Raw genomic sequence first — 22,708 nt, 5'->3', positions numbered from 1 at the left:
ATGAGAACATTATTGGTCATGTGTGGGGTAGAATGAAGGCTGAGAACCTCCAGTGTAATCCAGTAAAGGCCAATTTGTCAAATTAAGTTAGTCAATTAGATATTTGCCTTTTAAATGCAACACACACACTTGATACAGCAATTAGATAAAGCAAATTAGTCACAATGTTTGAAAGTTGTTCTCCAGACTGAAAGGAAAGTACAACTTTGTCTTTATATACATATGAAGCTCTTTAAATATGTTTGTCGTCACAAAGAAAATGAGTTGGTTGGGCTAGGACTAGGATTACAGTTTCCAATTTTAAAGTAGGGATAGGGGCGTCTGGGTGACTCCTCAGGTGGTTAAACATCAGACTCTTGATTTTGGCTCAGGTCATGATCTTAAGGTCATGGATCTAGCCCAGAGTTGGCCTTACCCCTCTCTCTTCTGCTTGAGATTCTCGCTTTTGCCCTCTACCCCTCCCCCCACTCAGGCTCACATGCTCTCTCTCTCTCTCTCTCTGTTTCTCTCTAAAAATAAGTAAATAAGTCTTTAAGGTAAGGATAAAATTGGGCAGAACTGGAGGCAGGGTGTTAACAGCAATGAAAAGATATTCTTTTTATTTTGTAATCATGTAATCCACATTATCTTTCAATAGTTTTAGGTTACACAAAAGCAGTAGTACATTATAGCCATTAATAGTGAAAATAGAAGACAAAGTATTTTCAATTTGGATTTAGAATGTATTATATAGTTTTAAAAAAAGATTTAATTTAATTTAATTATTTTATTTTATTTATTTTTTAAGTCAGCTCCATGCCCAGCATGGAGCCCAAAGTGGGGCTTGAACTTACAACCCTGAGATCAAGACCCGGGGCTAAGACCAAGAGTTGGACACTTAACTGACTGAGCCACCCCAGTGCTATTAAGTATTCTCTAAACCCAATGTGGGGCTTGAACTCACAATTCCAAGATCAGGAGTTGCATGTCCTACCAACTAAGCCACTCAGGCACCCTTATTATACTTATAAATGGATATAGTGATTCATGTTTTGGGAGTCACTTTCAAAAACCTAATAAATCTTGGATGAGGTTACCTGATACTCTCCAGCACACGTTGTTACTTTAATTTTTCTCATGCTGTGAGTAGAACTTTCCCTCTCACTGATGCATGTTTAAGTCTTCACTGATGTTGAAAAGGTCATTGTTACAAGGGCTATAACAAGACAGATCAAAATATTAAAATATTGAGAAAACAGGGGCACCTGGGTGGCTCAGTTGGTTGAACATCTGACTCTTGATTTCAGCTGGGGTTCTGATCTCAGGGTCATGGGATCAAGCCCTATTTGGGCTCCATGCTGGGCATGGGATCTGCTTAGGATTCTCTCTCTCCCTCTGTTCTTCCCCCTGCTCACTCTCTATTTCTCTAAAATAAATAAATCTTAAAATAAAATAAAATATTAGAGAAAACAACTTTACAATATTAAAAACCATTGAAAGAATTTCTTGAGATTCAGACTTATGGGAAACCTTGAAATGTGGTTTATTAATTTCACTTTTTTGTACCCAAACAACCTAAGTTATCAAGGTGAACTGTGATCAGACAATATAATTGATTTTAGGACACTGGGAAAGAATTTAAAACCCAAAGAAAGTACCTTAAGACCTAATTTATTTATTTTTATTTATTTTTATTTTTATTTTTAATTAAAGTATAGTCGACATATTTGTTTCAGGTGGGCAGCATAGTGATTCAACAGTTATATACATTACAAAATGCTTACCATGATAAGCATATGCTATCTGTCACCATATAATGTTATTATAATAGTATTAACTATATATCCTATGCTGTACTTTTCATTCCTGTGGGCTTACTTATTTTATAACTGGAAGTTTGGACCCCTTAGTTTCCTTTACCTATTTTGCCCATCTATCCACCTCTCTCCCCTTGAGCAACGCCTAGTTTGTTCTCTATATTCATAAATGTATTTTTCTTTGTTATTGTTGTTGTTTGTTTGCTATTTGTTTTTTATTCTAGATTCCACATATAAGTGAAATTATATAATTGTCTGTCTGTATGACTTATTTTGTTTAGCATAATACCCATTAGTCCACCCATGTTGTTAGGAATGGCAAGATTTCATTCTTTTTTTTATGGCTGAGTAATATTTCATTGTATATACATGCATTCTATATATATATGCTTATCCATTCATCTGTTGATGGATACTTGGGTTGCTTCCGTATCTTGTATCTGTATTTTGGCTTCTGGATAATACTGCAATAAACATAGGGGTGCATATATCTTTTTAAATTCATGTTTTTATTTTCCTTGGGTACATACTCAGAAGTGGAATTACTGGATTGTATGGTACTTATATTTTTAGTTTTTTGAGGAATCCGTACTGTTTTCCAATTTACATTTGCACCAGATTACATTGGCATGAATAGCGTGCAAAAGTTTCCTTTTCCCCACATCCCTGCCAGCACTTGTTATGTATTGTCTTTTTCGGTACTATTCATTCTGACTGCTCTTAGGTAATATCTCCTTGTGGTTTTGATTTGCATTTCCCTGATGATTAGTGATATTGAGTATCTTTTCATGTGTCTGTGGTCATCTGTATATCTTCTTGAGGAAAACATCTGTTCAGGTCCTCTCCCCATTTTAACTGGATTATTCGGGTTTTTTGGAGTGTTCACTTGTATGAATTCTTTATATATTTTGGATATTAGTCCATTATTGGAAATACCTTTGCAAGGATCTTTTCCCTTTCAGTACGTTGCCTTTTCATTTTGCTGATGGTTTCCTTCACTGTACCAAAGCTTTTTCGTTTGTTGTAGTCCCAGTTGTTTATTTTTCCTTCGTTTCCCTTACCTGAGGAGACATATCTAGAAATATTTTGCTGAAGTTAATGTCCAAGAGGTTACTGTCTCTGTTTTCTTTTGGGAGATTTATGGCTTCAGGTCTTACACTTAGGTCTTTACTCCATTTTGAGTTTTATATTTTTGTGTATGGTATAAGATAATGGTCCATTTTCATTCTTTTACATGGAGCTGTCCAGTTTCCCCAGTACATGTATTGAAGATACTATCTTTCCCCCATTTTATATTTTTGCCTCCTTTGTCATAAATTGACCATCCAAGTGTGGGATTATTTCTGGGTTCTCAACTCTGTTCCATTAGTCTGTGTGTCTGTTTCTGCACCAGTACCCTGCTATTTTGGTTATTTTAGTTTTGTGATATAGTTTAATAAGGGAGTGTGATACCTCCAGCTTTGTTCTTCCCTTTCAAGACTGCTTTGGCTCTTCCAGGTCTTCTATGGTTCTATACAAATTTTACAATTATTTGTTCTAGTTCTGTGAAAAATACTATTGATATTCTCATAAAGATTGTATTGAATCTATAGATTGTTTTGGGTAGTATGGGCATTTTAACATTAATTCTTCCATTCCATTGATATAGTATATCTTTCCATTTATTTGTGTTAAGACCAAATTTAAAGGTAATATGCTTTCATTGTAAATTAATGAAAAATATAGAAAATAGCAAGAATAATGTCAAAATTTCCTATAGGTCTAGCATTTCTTAAATATAGTGTAACTGCTTTTTAGTATTCATTGCATCTTTTTTCTTTTTTATTAATTTTTAAAATATATTTTATTTTATTTTAATTTAATTTTATTTTTTTTTAAGTAAGCTCTTCACCCAGTGTGGGGCTTGACATCATGACCTTGAGATCAAGAGTTGCATGCTCCACTGACTGAGCCAGCCAGGTGCCCTTGTTTGTGTGTTTTTAAAGTAAAATTGTGATCTAATAATTTTAACTGCTTTTTTTCTTTTCATATATTAGAAACATTTTCTAAATCATCAAATATTATTTTATGGTATAATTTTTATAGCCATTTAGTATAGAAAGGACTTTAAATGTTTATTTGATTCAGCCAGAGCTTACTGCAATAAATTACTTATAGGTTTTTCCCTCCCTGGGTAGGTTTTAGATACTTGCACAATGAGAATGAACCTAAATTCACCAGCCAGATATCTTTATGATTGGTATGGCAGAACAATTAAAGATATTTCAAACGGTAAGTGGCAAAAATTTTATAAACTCTAACATTTCAAAAGGTACTTACATAATTTTGCTTTTATTTTATGTATTTAAAAGGAAAACAGCTATAATACAAGTTTAGTTTTACCATGGATAAATATGTCATTCTTATACAAAAGGGAATTCTGAAAGGGATTAAATTTTGAGCAATTTTTATTTTAGCATGTGTTGGTCCCACAAAATTACATTGGCTGGGTGACTTGAACAACAATTTATTTCTTACGGATATGAAGTCCAAGTCCAAGATCAAGGCCCTGGCAGGTTCATCGTCTTTTGAGGGCCCCTTAACTGATTCATAGATTGCTATCTTCTCACTTTGTACTTATTGGTAGTAAGGGCAAGAGTGCCCTCTGGGGTCTCTTGTATAAGGACACTATTTCCATTCAGGAGGGCTCTACCCTTATGCCGCAATTACCTCCAAATACCATCACATTAGCTTTCAACATTTGAAATCTGGGGGGACATAAACATTCAGCCTATAGCGCAGCTCAAGTTTAGGTTTCAAAAAAATGAGTATTTTAACTTTAGTAAGCCATCACTTAATAAACAAAAGCAACTGATAAATTTTCATAATTTAACAGGCATTTTCTTCAGTATATAGCTTTCAGAAGAGAAAAGAGAAATCATACTGCTGTGTTCTCAGATAAACATGTTTTTAATTGTTTTGGTTAACTTCTAGAGGTTTTCAAAAGTTATGGAATGTGTTTTAAAACAATTTCATTGCGTGTCTTTGTCAAAATATGAGACCTCCATCTGTATTTCTAAAAGCACTGATTTGCTAGTCTCTAAAAGCAAAAATACCATGAATTCCATATTGTACTGCTATTAAATTACTATTAGTAGTAATTGCTACTATTTATTTTTTTACTTTTTAAAATTTACTTTTTATTGCTTTAGTTGTAATTACTATTACTTTAGTAGTGTTACTATTAATACTACCAAATGTACTACTGTTACAATCCTATCCCTTCCTTTAAGTCTTAACTCCATATGCCTGAAAAGGGCCAAAATATTAAGTGGCATACTTAAACTGCAAGGCTAGATCCAGAAAGCTTTAATTTTTTTTTAGGATATGGCTATACTGAGTACCTACATTTGTTTCTAATATCCTTGCTTATACTGTATTAAAGCAAACCATTACTGACTTTATCATTTTAATACTCCAAGTGTCTACTATTATATTTTGATACTTATTGTTATAACTCTTAAATTTTTTCTGCCAGGGATTATATGTGTGTTTGTGTATTTAGAAAGTAAATAAATTGTTTCTTGGTCATTTTTAATTGTTTGTGTTAGATATGATAATTATTTTTCATTTTATTAGGAGTTTTTATCTGAAGATTTCAAAACTTCTGTAGACATACCAATTAACTAGCTCGTTACGTACCTGTAAGACATATGTAACACATGGAATACTTCCTTATGGTTTTTTTTAACGGGAGGATACAGAGGGTATCATTATGGAAGTTTATTTCTTCTTTCTTGCAGTCTCCCTGATCACACTGGCTAAAATGATCTTTATGATCAACAATATTATATAATTGGGGTACCTTGGTCGCTCAGTGGGTTAAGCCTCTGCCTTCAGCTCAGGTCATGATCTCAGAGTTCTGGGATCAAGCCCCACATCAGTCTCTCTGCTAAGCAGGGAGCCTGCTTTCCCTTCTCTTTCTCTGCCTGCTTCTCTGCCCACTTGTGATCTGTCTGTCAAATAAATGAATAAAATCTTCGGAAAAAAATTATTATATAATCACTCTTAAACTTGCATTAACAAAATAAATAACACATTTTCTTAAGATCCTATCTAGCTTTGAATTATTTCCAGCTCACCAGGAATTAAAAAATTATATATGAATAAACTGTTAGAATTAAAACTATAAGGAACGCTGGTTAAAGGGAAAGATTTATATTTAGAAAGTTGATTTTTTCCCCTCCCAAATGCGGTATAACAGAATTACTTATCGAAACATAAAACCTCTGACTCTGAGGTGTGATGCTTCATGGATGCCGGAGGCATTCAGATTCATGCCTCATGCTTCACATGTCCCAGAAGTGTGCTATTATCACATTTTAATGCATGCCTTTCCCTGTGTTTTTGCATACTTATAAAAGCTTATGCCAGCTGAAATTAGCCTATGCAACTACTAACATGTGGAAGCATAACAAGTTCACTAGACTTAACATACTCAAAAAGCTAATCCTGTTGGAGGAACTTCCAGTCTGTAGCACCGTAGTCACTTAACATTAAATTTTTGCATTTCTTTTTTCTTTGTTTGTTAGTATAATTTGTGCATCAAATGATTGAAGTCCCTAAACTTTTATATTTGATGGTCTTCTGAACTTCAGCTTGGAAAAGGTCAAGTGTTATGTGAAAGTTGCCTTTTAATATAAATAATCACTAATACTCTCATTTGATGTGTGACTTTTGTTGTTTGCTTGTTTTATGTCAGATCCGAAAATCGCGTCTAATGTTAAGATCACGGCAATGACTTTTTATTTATAAAGACAGATTAGAAGTATAATTGTACCAAGGACTAAAAAGTAAAAGATACACAAAATGCTTCTTTTTTAGAATCATATATACTTTGAAGATTTTCTTCCTGTGCTGTGAGAAATGAGCACAATTGACCTAACACTAAACTTTTTACTTTATCAAGTCTAGTGAAACCCTTAAAAACCCATGGGATTTGAAAATTGTTTATGTTTTTAGGTTTCCAAACCATAGAAGATTTTAACAAAGAAATTTATATTGTTGTATGTGGAAAAGTTCTTTAGTTATGGCTCCTACAAAGATCTATTCTTTCTAAGGTAAAAGAGAACTATCCACACTGTAAAGATACCATATTCCTATATGTGGTCAACATGCTAATACAGCATTTCTGCTAGAACATAATGCAAAAAATGCATTCTACAGAATCACTCCCATCAAAATTACAAGGCAGTGAAAATAATAGTGTTGAGGAAAATCATTCAAAATCTATGCACCTTTAAAACCAGAATACTAACTTAGGTAATAATTATTAACTTAGGAGATACTGTAAACAGCCTGGATAGGTATCTTAGAGTACCGCTTCAGAGAATAGTAAAGCTGCACAAAAACATCAGAGGATGAGACAATGCAGATGGAATCAACTGGAGGGTTGAGCCATTGGGGCTTCCTTTAAGGAAGGCACAGGAGGAAGCAAAACTCCCAGAGTCCTGCAAGAAACCCCAGTGCTGCAGCCAAGATAAAATCTTTTTTCTTTCCTGGCAAAGAATAGAATTCTACTCCTTCTCTGTTGGCCTCCTTTGCCTAGGAAAAAGCACATATTCTCCAACCAAACTTCTATATTGCACGGACATCCTTCCCCTATTGAGATATATGGTATTACAGAAGCCTGTAACAGTGGTAGCACACATGTAGCTAGTGTCACATTTGGTAGATTTGTTTAATAACACTCTCATTCTCCCTAATATTTCCTAACTTTTTGTTCTCTTAGCTTCTTTGGCTTAATTATTCCATTATGGTGAACCAGAGAAGTCACTCTCTCTCGAGGACCTTAAGTCTCTTAGGACCTATTATTCCAGTAACCAAACCCTGCTTCTGAGTGGATCCTTCTAGATTCTGGTGGGTAATATGAAATGTACACTAGAAGATTCTGAAATGACTTAGAAAATAATTAAATTGGTTCCAAGGCCATGCTTTGAACACTGAATGTTCATTTCCTATTCCATTCCTCACCCCAAATTATACATAGTAGCACTGTCCAAAATAGCTATTTTCTGACACGTTCTTCTGAGATTCTATAATGCAATGAGATCAAATGACAGGATTAACGTATTTCAATCACAAAATTCCAAAAACATACCCTGAACTTGAATGTTAACTCTTGTCCGTTATGGAATTTTTGTGAAGAAATTAAAGTCAAAGAATAAAATTCCGAAGAAATGAAAATCCCGTTTTTACATTTACACAGAAGTGAATTCCAAAATCAACTAATTTACCTCTGTGAGTTAAAATCCAATAAAAGTTCCAACTCCTCAAGTTGAAATTCAAAGAAACGAAAGTCCTTAATTTTTATTCTTCCCTGTGTCAGCCAGATGACTTCTGGATGCCTAGTTTGAACTAGAATTCCTCCAGCACCTACCTTCTGGGCTCCTGCCATGGGTGTCATCCCTTAGGACCTGAGAAGTTGAATTAAGTCTACACCAACTTTCTCATGCACCCTAATTCTAATTCTGGTGGCAAAGCATCCATCTTGCCTCAGGAGCAATAATTTCAATCCTGGCTCATAACGGCTGCTGTCATGGCTTCTGTCTATGGAATCATTTAAGCCAAAAAACCCTACTTTGTGAACACAGCTTCCTCCTCATCTTCATATCAGTTCCCATTAGAGAGTAACTTTGCTCCATGGATTTCTGATTCGAGGTGGCTGTTTATGTTTCTGAGCCTCATGGTCTTAGTATTCAGTGAGGACTAGCACAATCTCATTTCTTCCTGTAGACAGGGTCTTTGCTCAGTTTTTGGATGCTTCTGGTCTTAACATTTCTGTCCCTTCTTTCTACAGTATTTAGGATTTGTCTCTACTGTATTCCAATTCCTTTCAGAAAGTTTCCCTTCTCTAACAGGCACCGGCTGTATTGCTTGCTGCAGTGGACTTCTTTCTTTTCTTTTACTTTCCCTTTGCTATTTGTTTTATTCTTGTGTTTTTCTATCATATTCCTGTAGATATTTTTCTTGCAGCGTGTGTCATAGTGAGAGATATGAAGTCAATAAGCTCCAAGTTTGTCAATATCATCCTTTGTTCAAACCAGTCCTACCCATTTTCACCTCCCTGAGTTAAATAATCCTACCCAGGATGTATTTTCCCACAGTCTAACATCGAATTTTGATCTGACTCTTGATCTATTATTGCTGTGCCTGGATCTTCTGTAATATAATTTATCCTCTCTTTGGCTTTTCTTAATCTTAGACCCAGAAATTTGGGGTGTTCCCTAAATACTTTTTTTGAGTATTTGATATTAATCTTCCTAGTATTCCCCTTTCCAGTTTATTCAGATTTCATGAGCACTCTTTGGATAGTTGTCTCATCCTTAAAAGAGATTCTCCAATTGCTCTTTCTATTAATTTATCTGTAACATAAGTGTTACCTCTTCACAGTATTTGTGGATTCTTCCTCCTCTGGGGGATTGCTCTGACTCTACTCTCCAAGATCTTTATTTCTCTGGTTGGTTTCACTGGGTTCCAGTTACTGTTTGTGATTTTGTAACAAATACAGTATTTCCCCCTTTTATAATAACATCTTTAAGAGTAGTTAGACTTGGATACCCTCATATCTGGCCTTCAGGATTTTAGTTCCTCTTTTTCCTATCTGTTAAAAATGCATGTTCTGGGGCACCTGGTTGACTCAGGTGGTTAAGCATCGAAGTCATGATTTAGGCTGGGGTCATGATCTCAAGGTCATGGGATCTAGTCTCAGGGTTGGGATGCATGTCCTAAGTGGAGTCTGCTTGAGATTCTGCTTGAGATTCTGTCTACCCTAACCCTCTCTTGTACTCACTGTCTCTCTCTCAATTAAATAAATAAAATAAAAATGTGTGTTTAAATCAGATAGTTACCTTTATTCTAGGAGATCTCTTTCTTCTTCCAGCTAAATAACCCTATCTTCTTTTATTTATTTTCATGCATATACTGCTTTATTCTGATCATAAGATTGAAGCATATTTTAAAGCCGTTTTAGGGACACCTCGCTGGCTCAAAAGGTAGATCATGTGACCCTGGATCTCAGGGTCCTGAGTTTAAGTCCCATGGTGGGAAGCCTACTTGAGACCAGTTTACTTTTTCCTCCATTTCTTTAGCAAATCTGTTTCCTAGATGTGTAATACTTTCTTCCAGTTGTTTCTCTAACTTAACTGAAGAAGATGAAGTGTTCTTTTTACAACAAATCTACCACCTTTCTGTAGATGAAACCATAATTTGGGTTTCTGAAATTTAGAACATAAATGTTCATAATTTATCAGAATATATTTTCCCAAGTCAATCAATGACAAGTAAAGCAGTCTCACATCCCCTGTCTTTTCCCCCCACCCAGATCATTATATAATCTACAGTTGCATTACTATTTCTATTAGACATCAGATCATTGACCTAAATTGATCTTAAAGACAACTAAAGCCCCTAAGGTTTTGTTCACAATTTGCTTTTAAGCCACTTCTTCCTTATCCTGTACGTGTACTGCTGATTTTATAGGCATACATTGATTTCTCTGAAATTTCTATTTACCAGGTTTTTATTTTAGTAGTAGTAGTAGTTTAGCCTTACAAGATCTTTCAGATACTTAATCTGTCACTCAGGGATTAACGGTTTCTTCCATCTTTGTTTTCCCTTATAAATGTGGCCTGAATACCAATTTTATCACTAAATTATTAATAAAAATATTTTTTTAAATGTTGACTATGCCATGATTAGGCACAGAGATCTCTAGAATGTTAATAAAGTTCCTGCCTCAGATTTATAGTAATCTTCCATGGATATGACTATTCATGTAGCTATGAATCTATAAACTCACCTATCTCCAATTTAGATTCTATCACTCTAGTAACACTATCTTTAGGAATGATTTTAGGGGGTGACTGTCTGACTCAGTTGGTAGAGCATGTGACTCTTGATCTCAGAGTTGTAAGTTCAAGCCCCATGTTGGGTATAGTGATTACTTAAAAATAAAATCTTAAGAGTGCCTGGCTGGCTCATTTGTTAAGTGGCTGCCTTCAGCTTGGGTCATGATCCCAGGGTCCTGGGATCGAGCCCTGCTTCAGGCTCCCTGCTCCATGGGGGGCCTGCTTCTCCCTCTTCTACTCTCCCTGCTTGTGTTCTTCTCTCGCTGTGTCTTTCTCTGTCAAATATTTTATTTATTTATTTGACACACAGAGAGAGATCACAAGTAGGCAGAGAGAGAGAAAGAGGGAAGCAGGTTCCTCGCCAAGCAGAGAGCCTGATGCGGGGCTCGATTCCAGGACCCTGACATCACGACCTTAGCTGAAGGCAGAGGCTTAACCCACTGAGACACCCAGGCACCCCTAAAAAAAATCTTTAAAAAAGTAAGTGATTTTATCTTATCATAACTTTTCATACTGAACCCATGCTTAAATCTTTATCATGGCCTAAAGGACCTTTATGATTTGGCCCCTACCCAGTTTCTCCTTATTCACTTCGTACTACTGGCTCCTTCATCTCTTCACTCAAGTCATCTTATTTTTTCATTTCTGTTCCTCAAACACTTTGTTCTTCTTCAAGCCCCGGTACCTTACCATATAATGTTTTCCCTACTTGGATTATCTTTCACCCTAACGACCTTGCAAGCTATTGCCTACTCATCTTAAAGGTCTTATTTTAAATATTTCTTTTTCTGAAATGCTTTCCTGACATTGCCTTGCTCCTATGCTCCTTTCCTCCCTTGTCTAGGACAGGTATCTCTGTTATACCAATAGCACCCTGTATATACTGTTTCAATTATAATTCACAAAACTGCACTGGGAATTATTTATTTAATGTCTGTCTGTCCTCTAGATTCTAAGCTCCATGAGGACAGAGATTTTGTAGTCTTGTCTGCATTCCCATGTTTAACTCAGGGCTAAATCATAAAATAGTATAAAAATTTGGGATGCTGCCCTTATCTGGAAACATGGTAATTAGATGCCCTCCCTTTTTTTCAGATTTTATTTATTTATTTATTTATTTATTTATTTATTTTAGAGAGAGAGGGAGCATGCATGCACAAGCCGGGGGAGGGACAGTTGGAGGGAAGAGAGAGAATCCCAAGCAAAGTCCACACCAAGGGTGGAGCCCCACACGGGGCTTGATCTTACGACTCTTAGATCACCAACAGAGCTGAAATCAAGATTCAGATGCTCAATTGACTGAGCTACCCAGGTGCCCCCCCGTAGATGCCTTTTGATGTGAGTGGGAAATTCAGGACACTGAGAAGGTATCTAGTCAAATGCTTCCCTCTCTCTTTATGCCCTAAAAATGCCTAGTACTGCTCTTTTATTGCTATCACTACTGCTTCTGTTCTGCTAAATGTGGAACTGCAATGGTCCAGATAATTTGGGCTTTGTAGGTGGTATTGCTTTTTTAGCTAAGAATAAGTCAAGACCCATAAGGGACAACTGTGTGTGTGTGTGTGTGTGTGTGTGTGTGTGTGTGTGTGTGTGTTTTCATTCTGATTCCTTTTATTTCTCCAGGAAAGAAATTTGGGATCCAAGGCAGTATCCATTCATAACTTTCTCTTGCCTTGTTTTGGATGCTAAGTGACATATTTCTCTACCATTTTTTGAAAGATTTTTAGTTTATTTTTATTTGAGAGAGAGAGAGAGAGCCCACAAATTAGGGGGCAGGAGCAGAGGGAGAAGCAGACTCCCCACTGAGCAGGGAGCCCGACATGGGGCTTGATCCCAGGTCCCTGAGATTATGACCTGCACCAAAGGCAGATGCTTAATAGACTGAGCCACCCAGGCACTCATTTTTATTTTTTATTTTCTTTCTTTATTAATTATTTTTGTTAACATATAATGTGTTATTTGCCCCAGGGGTACGGGTCTGTGAATCGTCAGGCTTACACACTTCACAGCACTCACCATATCACATACCCTCCCCGATGTCCATAACATAACCACCCTCTCCACAAGCACAAAATCAGAACTTTCTCTATCATTTTAAAATAGAAACATCAAAGGAGAGCGATCATGAATTCTAAATAGAAGACCTAAACAGGAGGTTTGCAGACATTATATGTTCTCTTACCTTGTTGCAGATATAACCATTTATCTGGGAAGAGACATACAGATTTAGTAGTAGGTCCTTGCTTAAGGATAATAGATGGTAGCTATAGTCTATTGGGATCTGTTTCCTATTGGAATAAATAATAGTGATATGCTGGTGTTAGAGATGTCAAACCCCATGTAAGGAATTTCCCCAAGAGTCTCCCTGTTTACCCTTCCTCTCTGTTCCTTAAATATTTATTTAATATATGAGTTTATTTACTATATGAGTTACTCCATATGGGCCCTAGTGATTACTGTTTATTTTTCTAAGAGTTCACAAACCATTCATCTTAAAATCTCTTCCAAAACTTTTTAGGGAATTAAGATCAAACTTATGGGTACAATAACTTCTTTATATTTTTAAAAAAATATTTTATGTATTTATTTGAGAGAGAGAGAGAGAGAGCGAGCAAGCGCACAAGCAGGGGAGAGGGGAAAAAGAGAAACAGACTGTCTGTTAAGTAGGGAGCCCCACATGGGGCTCAATCCCAGTACTCCAGGATCATGACCTGAACCAAAGGCAGATGCTTAACTGACTGAGCCACCCAAGCAGCCCTGATTTCTTTAAAATTAACTACATTGCCCCTTTCCAATCCTTGGGTCCCAGTACTATTTACCTTTATTTCTCATATTTTATGAAGTGCAAAACTCAGACCTTTTTCTGAAGAGGGATGCCAAATGCTGGTGGTTATGAATCAACCCTTAAATCTGTCTGGGCTTCTTTGGACTATACAAAGGCAGCCAGTTAAAAGCCCTTTTGTGTAGGAAAGATGTCTCTCAGGAGAAGTCTTCAGTTTTCCCTTAAGACTGTGCACCCTGTGACTTTGCCTTGGTTCCAAGGTGCCTTATAGATGTCCCTCAGTGACTTCCAGTGACCTCAAGGCATCAGAGTTGGGTGGTTCTTGTAGGTTGAACAAAAACAGAAAGTAATCACTGATTTAAATTTCTACTATTGATCTATAGAAAATATTAAGAATTTTTAAAAGCTTGATTTTAAAAAAAGAAGGTTTTTTTTGGTGGCAGTTGGAGAACTCCTATTATAATTGGATCACTGTCATCTTTTATTAAATATGTGAATGCTGAATTGTGTGATATGAACATTCACAAAGCAGTCTAATCTGCTCAGAGACACTTTAATATCTGTCAGAAATTCCCTTTTGAAGTCTTTAAAACATAGACTCTCTTTTCTATTCATGAAGATATGATCATCACTTCTAGGTTTCGTTGGGCTAAACTTGCTTCAGTATTTATGTAATGTTTTAGCCAAGTCCTTGTTCTTTCTGTTTTCTCCTAGAGTTTGTCTTTCTTTCTAGCTTCTGCTTTTTATTTCTTATTCTCAGTCTTTGAACCAGAAATCTCACCCTTACTTTAATGATGTTCCAATGATCCTAGAGGTGTATTATTAAAAACTTAAGTATAATTACCAGTGAAAACAAATAGCTTAATTATTACTGTTTGATCTTTTTAAAACAAAGCTCTCCATGTAAAAGAACATGACTCAGTATAGAGAGGTTTCCTTCCCCATAAAGTTTTCAGAAGAGATGGGATAGTAGACAAAATATGTAAAAATGCTAATTATAGAGGATTCTACTTTTGTGAAATAAACATTGAGAAATGAATATCAAAAGGGAACTCTCCATTTTAATTGCTTAAACTATTAAACCTTTTTAGTTTATCACATTAAAAAATATAAATTTTTCATATATATGAATTTTTCACAACATATATATATATCCTAAATAAAATATTTGAATGTAATATATTGATCAAGCATTTGCATCTAAGGAGACCAAAACAGCTTTACCCACATTAAATGATATCTAGGGCAGTTTAAATTAGGTTGTGTATGCCAAGTTTATTATTATTCCTGCTTTCAGACTTGAGAAAAAAAGAAAAAGAAATTAACAAGAAAAAGGAAAAAGAATCCAGCTACATTTTTTAAAGATTTATATTACTTGTTACTTTATAATGTAACAGTAGAATTTTGAAACATTTTGGGGTGCCTGGCTGGAGCATGAGACTCTGGTGGAGCATGAGACTCTTGACCTTGGAGTTGTAAGTTTGAGCCCCACTTTGGGTGTAGGGATTACTTAAAAATAAAATCTTAAAAAAAAGGAAACATTTTACAATTAGCTTGCTTTTGATGTTACTTATACATATAAGTGCTTTGTATATTTGATTTTGTTCCTAAGTCTTACGAAGTTTTCTGTTTCATCTTTTCTTATGGGGTCAAAAGTTAAGTGGTACCTCAGTTAACACCATTTGGATTAAGCTTTTCTCAATAGTAATAAAAATAAAAAATAATAATGCAAAAAAAGTATCATTTGTTACAGCAAACAATTATATACTGACATTTCTAAAGGTCTTTACTTCTAGTTTTTGTTTGTTTTATTTATTAAGTTCCATGTATTGTATTTTCTAAAACTAATTCTAAGATAAGACCTTATATTTTTGTACAGAGCTTTTTAATTTGAAAAGACAGGCCATATATATTCAATTACTATGTATTGATATAGGCCATGAGCACATAAAATAGATTAGATAATGTTAATTCTCAGTATTTAAGTAGACATAAAGTTGTACATGTATCAGTTCAATTATTTTACGTTATTATTAAATACCAAACATTTAAGAGGCCCAAGGAACTGAATTCACAAAACACTTCTATTTTCAAAGACACACACACTATTATTTTTGTTGAGGGGGAAGGCAAGGCACAATAGAATTCCCAGCTTATTTCTACTTGTATAAATCAAGTTATTTAAATAAATGAATTGTGTATGCTGACCTGTTCTACCAATGTGCTACTGGGATGTATGAAAAAAAGATGTGCATGGTGGTGGAAGTAGAAAGAGGCATAAAGCGTATTGGAAAACTACCAAATGTCCCCTGCAAATGGGCCCTATTCAGAATCAGTAAGCGTATGATGAGTGAAGTGGTTTTGAATATCGCCTTTAGATTCCATGCTGTTACAAGGCCAGCCCTGAACATGGCAACTCTTATTTCCACACACAGTACCTCTTCACTCTCAATTTAACCCCAAAATCTGATGAACCCATTACTCCATACTTGATTTCATGGAACAAGGAGTAGATATAGTTACAAATGATCAATCACAAGCCGTGAACCAAAGCAGCAAGGCATTAACAATTCACACCATTTCGGTCCACTTGCTCGAGCAGAAGATGTGCCAGCATATTTAATGCACAGCTACTTCGTTCAGTTTAAGAAAAGACATGACTCAGGATGCATTTTCAAAACAGAGGAGACCTAAGATTTCCTACTTTCTAAGCCCCAATGTCAATGTTCACCCACATATCAGCAATTAAAATAACAAGGTGTTCTGCAAAGGTCAATGTCTAAATTAAATTTTACTAAAGTAAAAACAGTATGACCTATGAAATTCTTCCCCCCAATGCATCCCTATTCTGTTTGATCCTATCATACAAATCAATGTCTCTTAGAGCAGTATTATAACACCGTAGACCCCACAGGCAATATGCCGTCAGTTTAATAGGATCACTGAAAAACTAAAGCAGCTGTGAAAGATTGCTCTAAGTATAGCAATCGTGTACTTGTCATTTTGTTCAGTGGAAGAAAAATCCAAATTTGGGTAGGCATCGGTATTTAAGAAAATGCCTGCTAAATCTTTTCACATAAGTACCTTAGGGACAGTAACATTTGACATATAGCACATAAACAAAAGTACACAGCAGCTGTTAGTTTAGTTTTGTTTGAATAAAAATATACTGATAGAAATCAAACAACACTGGAGACAGTATGCTTTACCTCATTCAATCTTCCCAGCAGACTACGCTTTTGAGTGGCATCTGCTGGTTGTTCAGGGACCGGGAGCTTTCCAACTATTACCTAAAGCTGGATAGAGAGCATGAAAACACACACATACCTTGGCACTAACTCATACTCCCTCCAGGCATACTTCCTGGATGGGAAGTAGTCAAGTCTTAGTATCTTTAAAGAGCTCACTTTGTTTCCTCCAAAAAAGACTTTTTAGGTAAACTTTGTTTTAAAAATAAATTCCAACTGAATGGGAGAATTTCCAAATGATGTCCTGCTAAACAATAACTGAGTATCTTTGAGACTGAGATCTGAAACTTGCTGCCAGAGAACACGTAGAAGTTTCTTTATAGGTAATTATGCTCTGGACAGTGCTCTTTTTCCCCACAGTCTTATGTACTCAGACTGAAATGTGAAGATTACTGTATTATGTAAATTACGACTCAGGATATTTAATTGGCATGAATTTTAATTTTTAATTCACAGTAGGTTATTAAAGCCTTTGATTATTTCCAGTGCTTTTTGAAAACATATTAATTAAAAAATCCTCTTTTTAGCTTTCCATAGCAGATTCAAACGAGTAAGCAAAGTATCTCTCTTAATGTAAGATGTTACTTTTGGAAAGAGACTTATATTCTGTAGGTCTAGAACTTGACAGGCACTCCAGTCTATTTCTACTTGGTAAGTTACATTAGCTTTGTGGTTTCTTTTTAGGGAGATATTTGCCTCCTTGTCAAAAATTCTTGTACTGCTCCCATCATGAATCCAAATAAGTTCAAACTTCTTTAGTAATGAAGTGCTTGAAGGCTGAACAGCTTCTTTTTTTATGAATAGCTTTTGAACTTACTGTGTTTGGTGTTCTTAGAGGGTATCATTTTTAGTGTTTACAGTGGCTATTTTGACCTTAACCTAGTATTTTTGCTTTGTTACGTAGGTTTTATTGTGTGCTTTTTCCTATAGTAGCATGATTTATGACAGGGTAAGATAGAGCACATGAGGCTTTTCCAAGACTTTTTAAGTACCCACCTCTGGCCTTCTGGCTTGTTAATGCTTCATTGCCAAAATGTATCATTTTCTTTTATAATTTCCTTCTTAGTTTTTAAGATCTTTTATAAGGAGAATTAAGACAAAACAGTTGTACATATTCTAAATGTGCTTCAAAATTCTAGCCTATTAATAATTATTAAGTTTTGATCAAATTTTCATTTGGTCACAGAAAGTTATAGATTCTAAGTGTGCATAGTCTTTGTGCATAAGTTGAACTCATGGTCTTAAAATTTGCCTAAAAGACTTATCCAAAGTACTTTTAATTTGTCTGGTAGACATTTATTGAGCACTGCTTTTACAAACCAAAAACCACTATGGTCTCAAAACCCTAAAGCATTTGTGATTTACTGGAGGATGGAAATGGGTGTGGAAAAGATAAGAATTAATTCAAATCAGTAAATTACAAACAATGCTCTGGGAAGCATAGAGAGGAACAGTTCCATGCTGTCTGAGTAACATGGGATATTTTGCCACAGAACATAACATTTGATACAAACCTTGAAGGACAAGAATATATTCACAGATGGAAAAAAGGAGAAACAAATGCAAGGAAATGGAACAGCATGAGTGAGAAAAGTATCTATTGATAGTTATGAATTTGATATAGCTATTACTTTCAATCATAAGATCTGTTTACCCATGATGCTCAATACTAACTCTACCCAGGAAATTACTCCTTTCAGTTAAATGATCTATTTACTCAGCATCCTCAGTCTTCAGTCCAAACGCATTGAAACTATTGGGTTAAGTTACCCTGTAGTCATAACTTGAGAATAAACAAAATGGATAAAAAGCTATTCTCCAGTGGTGATAATGATCCCAATGGAATGATCACATTTGACTCATCTATGTATGTTAATAAATTTAATGAATGAGTAATTTCCAAACCACTTATCTAATAAAAATTTTGAGGCCCTATTTAATGAAAATACTGAAATTACAGAAAAGCAAAGCTCTGGTTGCTATTATGTAAATAAGAGCAAATAGGTAGAACACCTGTAATAAAGGCCTCAAACTTTAGAAGAAATGCTTGTGTGTACCTATGCACACCAATATTAAAGGAATGTAGAATTATAGGAGCCAGCTAACCTTACTGAGTGAGGCAATATCTCTGAGTAGCAGTTTAAAAGAGAAACTCGTGGTTTATCCACGAAATAATACCCTGGTGTTCATTCACTGGGAAAGACATTTTTTTTTTCTTTGAGTGACTCTCATGGGCCTTGTTAGCTCATAGCAACATCTAGGTTTATGCTCTTTCCATGGTTGAAAAGTGTCTATTGTTCTTTCTAAATAATTGCCTTTGGTTTTTGCACATCTATGCAATAATCTTTAATGCACTTAGCTTCAGAAACAGAGTAAAAAAGAACTCTACATAAAAGAAAAAGATTTGTTAAGAACACTTATGAATTGTCTTTGGTATAGAACATTACAAATATCCACTAAAATGCTTAAAAAGTAATTCATACTCATGTTAAAAATCTACGGTTGGGGTTGAAAAGTCAATTGACTTATTTTTAACCAATTATTCTATTATATTTCAAAACTGTCATTTTAAGTCAATCCTTTTTATGGAGAGTTCTCTAATTGTAACTGATTAATAAATTTTATTTTTTAAAATATATTAAGACTTATTTATATTTCCTTTCGAAGTATTTAGGGCGTATCATTTTCTTATGTTTTCTGTACCTTCCTAGTTAGTGGAAACATTGTTTGTTCTTGGAGTGTGCTTTGTCTTCCTTTTCAAGAAGATCATCAAAGTTACTAGTTTGCAGCTCCCAAAAAGAAAAGAGCCTTCTAATCCCTGATTCAGAGGCTAACCTTTATTAGCGCTCTTGTGGTTATAATGAGGACCCTGCTTCCAGCAGGGAGATTCTAGAATACTGAACAGATTATTCAACAAGTTCAGAGCAGATTCTGAGGTCCCTTATAAAACCTGCTTGTGAATACTGCTTTCTTTGCTTTGCTATTTCTGGTTTCCATAGTATTCCTAATTACATAAATCATGTGGAGCATGGGAGCTATTTTCCATCCTATATCAGTTCTGACACTGCTTGCATTTTGATATAATTTGTATTTTTTCCTAAGCTATATATATATATATTTTTTTTTTTCCTTAAATTCTTATTTAAGGGGACATAAACTCTGCAAAAAGTAGAACTTGTATTAGAAGATCTATGAAATCATACCTTGGAATTCCTTGGACTGAAATAAAGAATTTGAAAGTTACTTTGTGGCAAGCAAGGATGAATAAGGTTATAAAACTAGAGAATCTGAGAACGTGTTCTCAGGTTTAAATTCAAGATTAAATCTAGGATGTAGATCATTCAAGTTTATTACCCACTTCCCAATTTACTTAAAATTATTTCAACTTAATAGCTATTTATGTAATGCCTTTCCATGTTCAAAAACTGTAATAGGTTCAATGAGTGTACCAAATTAAAAGTTTACAAATTAAAACCCAATACATAGTAATGTATGAATGTTACAGCAGTTAACTAAAAGCACTGATGATTCTTAAGCTAGTTTTTCTTTAGGAAAAATTAAAATCAAGATTGGTTTGTACCATACTTTTTTTAAAGATTGAAGAGTTATAATTCTAAAAATAAGTTTTTTCTTTTTCTTTCTTTTATAGTATATGTGATCTTATATTTTAAAAAAGTTTGTGGTATTTGTTATGATAAAACTTAATAGAGAGAAGTAATTGCTCCAGTATAAACATGGTTTTGTTATGAGAACTTTAGGAATTAATTTCTGAGGCTGGATGAATGAATTTCATGCACACATCTAAAGATGTCTCAGTAGTCATTGGGTCATAATTTTCTTTTAACTTTATACTAGTTTTAGAGAAGCTTAAATTCTATTTCTAACTTTCTCCTTAGTGTTGAATATATTAGAAAGAATTTAAATTGTGCTATGGTAGAGAGTTACAGAACTTAGTGCCATAAAATGCATAACTTTTTTACTAGGAGCAAAATTCAGCAGAATACCAGTAGCAAAGGCCATTTGCATAACTCAGCCGCTCAGCAGCTCAGCTGAACCTAATTGTAATTCAATTTCCAGATTGCTACGCTAGGCCTCTCTGCATAAAATATTCCACATATAACATAACCAATGGCATGGAGCTAGGAGCTATTTTCTTTGCTGGTGATCTATTTAATTTCTTTTCCATTAGAAGTATGTATCAGAATCAGGTAGCCAAGCCATATAGTTATTTTGTATGTTTATATTGTGTCACATGTGTATACTTAAGACCAAGTTAAAAAATGAAATCCTTTCATTTTTCTGGGTTCCCAAATGTGCCTAAGATTTCTTTTTATTTTTCATTTCTGGCATTTCAGAGGGAAATTAAATCTTAAAAAATGTTAGCTAGCTGCCATGTTATTTGACTATTTTACACTAGAAAGACTTTATAAGCTAATCATGTGAAAAAGTGTATAAACATGTCTGTCAAGTCCAGTATAGATGTTGCAATACAGGCCAACAAGTAAATATCTTCTAAATGTTTACAAAATGGGTGCTGAAATAACATTTCTAAATCTTTAACTAGTTTATATCTCAGAAACTTAAAAACAAAAACGTGCGATAAAATGCTTGCTTAAGATTCCCTTTATTTTTAAACAGCGTTACCACCCTGTTTTTATGGGTTATTTAAGCAATGGCAGTGAAAAGACTTGAATAGGATGGCTTATAAAGGTGTGGATTATATTTTATGAATAATTTCCAGATGTGATGTTTTAGATATATAGACTCCTCTATGGGAAGCTATATACAGAAACAACATGGATCTTACAATTTTATCAGGACAATGCAAGTAGATTTCAGCAAGGTTGGTTCCAACTCATCTGTGATAAATGAGAAGATAAGGCAATCAGTGCACACCATGACACTCTGTGCAGCTAGTTAGGCACACTTCAGAACTATTCAGGTGTGCTCACAAAGCTTATGAGTCTTGCATGGGGGGTATCTCAATATAAATACATCCTTCATGGTGGCCACTAGTAATGCAGGAATTGCCTCTGTAAGACTTAACCCAGGTCAGATATAAATAATAGATGTTAAGAGTTAGTTCTGGTATTGGGACTGTGTTCCAGGCAGTGCATTTTCAGTTGGGTCAAAAGAATTTATTTTCCCTTATTTTTTGCATAGTTCCTCTGCTTGAAAAATGCCTGCAAAATTCCATCACACCTTTGCGGGGACCAGTTTGGGTCTCTAAGGGAGAAGGTTTCAGCCCCTCAGGAGCTAAGATGTACATCCAAGGAGTTCTTTTGGCCTTGTACCAACGACTAAAGTCTGCAAAAAAATATTATACACAGGTGAGTCATCCCTCTTTAAAAATTGCTTTATTATGTGTTTTAAAATGTACTTGGTTGTATAGAGGTGATGATTGGCATTGTGTCATAAAAAAACGTGACATGTATTTTGTGAACTCAGTGCCCGTTAGGGAGCCAAAATGCTTCTTCTGTAATCTCAAAGCCAGCAATAATGGGGCTAATTGTATCTGTCTTTTGGTATGGGATGTCATATGTCTCATCTTTTCTTGCTGCATACTGTGCAAAGCGAAGGCAACTCCTTATGTGGAATTTCTATAGACAGTTACTTTAAGCAAGAAAATGAATAGCTCCTAAATCATTTGAAGGTTTAAATGCTCAGTCTTTTTTTCTTTTTTTCTTTTTTAGTATGAAATCAGAATTGCTATTGTAGAAGGTGGGCTAAAATGTAAACAAGTCACATTCTGGGAAATGAAATTGTGAATTAACTTCTTGTCAAGACTAACTCACTTCATTTATGCTTATTTAACTTGTATGTTTAGAAAGTAATCAGGTTAAGCTTAATTGTGTCTTTTAATTTTTAAGTATCCTTTCCATAACTGTGAGTTGTGTGTGTGTGTGTAAAGATTTTGATATTTTTATAAGGATATATAGGGACTTTATCTTAAAGTGGAACTAAAATTACAAAGCAGAATGACTGATGGCCATT

The 22,708-nt window shown here is 34.8% G+C and overlaps 1 protein-coding gene across 1 annotated transcript in view; it reads left to right on the top strand.

Moving 5' to 3' along the window:
* The window catches only part of LOC116858603 (doublecortin domain-containing protein 1-like), a 95,542-nt gene extending 73,060 nt beyond the window's left edge, over positions 1–22,482 (top strand). The window contains exons 9-11 of the mRNA XM_032843445.1: positions 3,974–4,067; positions 21,878–22,044; positions 22,408–22,482. Coding sequence (XP_032699336.1) covers positions 3,974–4,067; positions 21,878–22,044; positions 22,408–22,482 — 336 coding nt within the window. The remainder of the gene's footprint in view (positions 1–3,973; positions 4,068–21,877; positions 22,045–22,407) is intronic.
* The last annotated feature ends 226 nt before the right edge of the window (positions 22,483–22,708 follow it).

Source organism: Lontra canadensis, unplaced genomic scaffold (assembly GCF_010015895.1).
Source record: "Lontra canadensis isolate GAN:19392208 unplaced genomic scaffold, GSC_riverotter_1.0 scaffold140, whole genome shotgun sequence".
NCBI classification, from domain to species: Eukaryota; Metazoa; Chordata; class Mammalia; order Carnivora; family Mustelidae; genus Lontra; species Lontra canadensis.
Note: the sequence above shows the minus strand (reverse complement) of the source record. Positions and strands in the feature narration are given on the sequence as shown.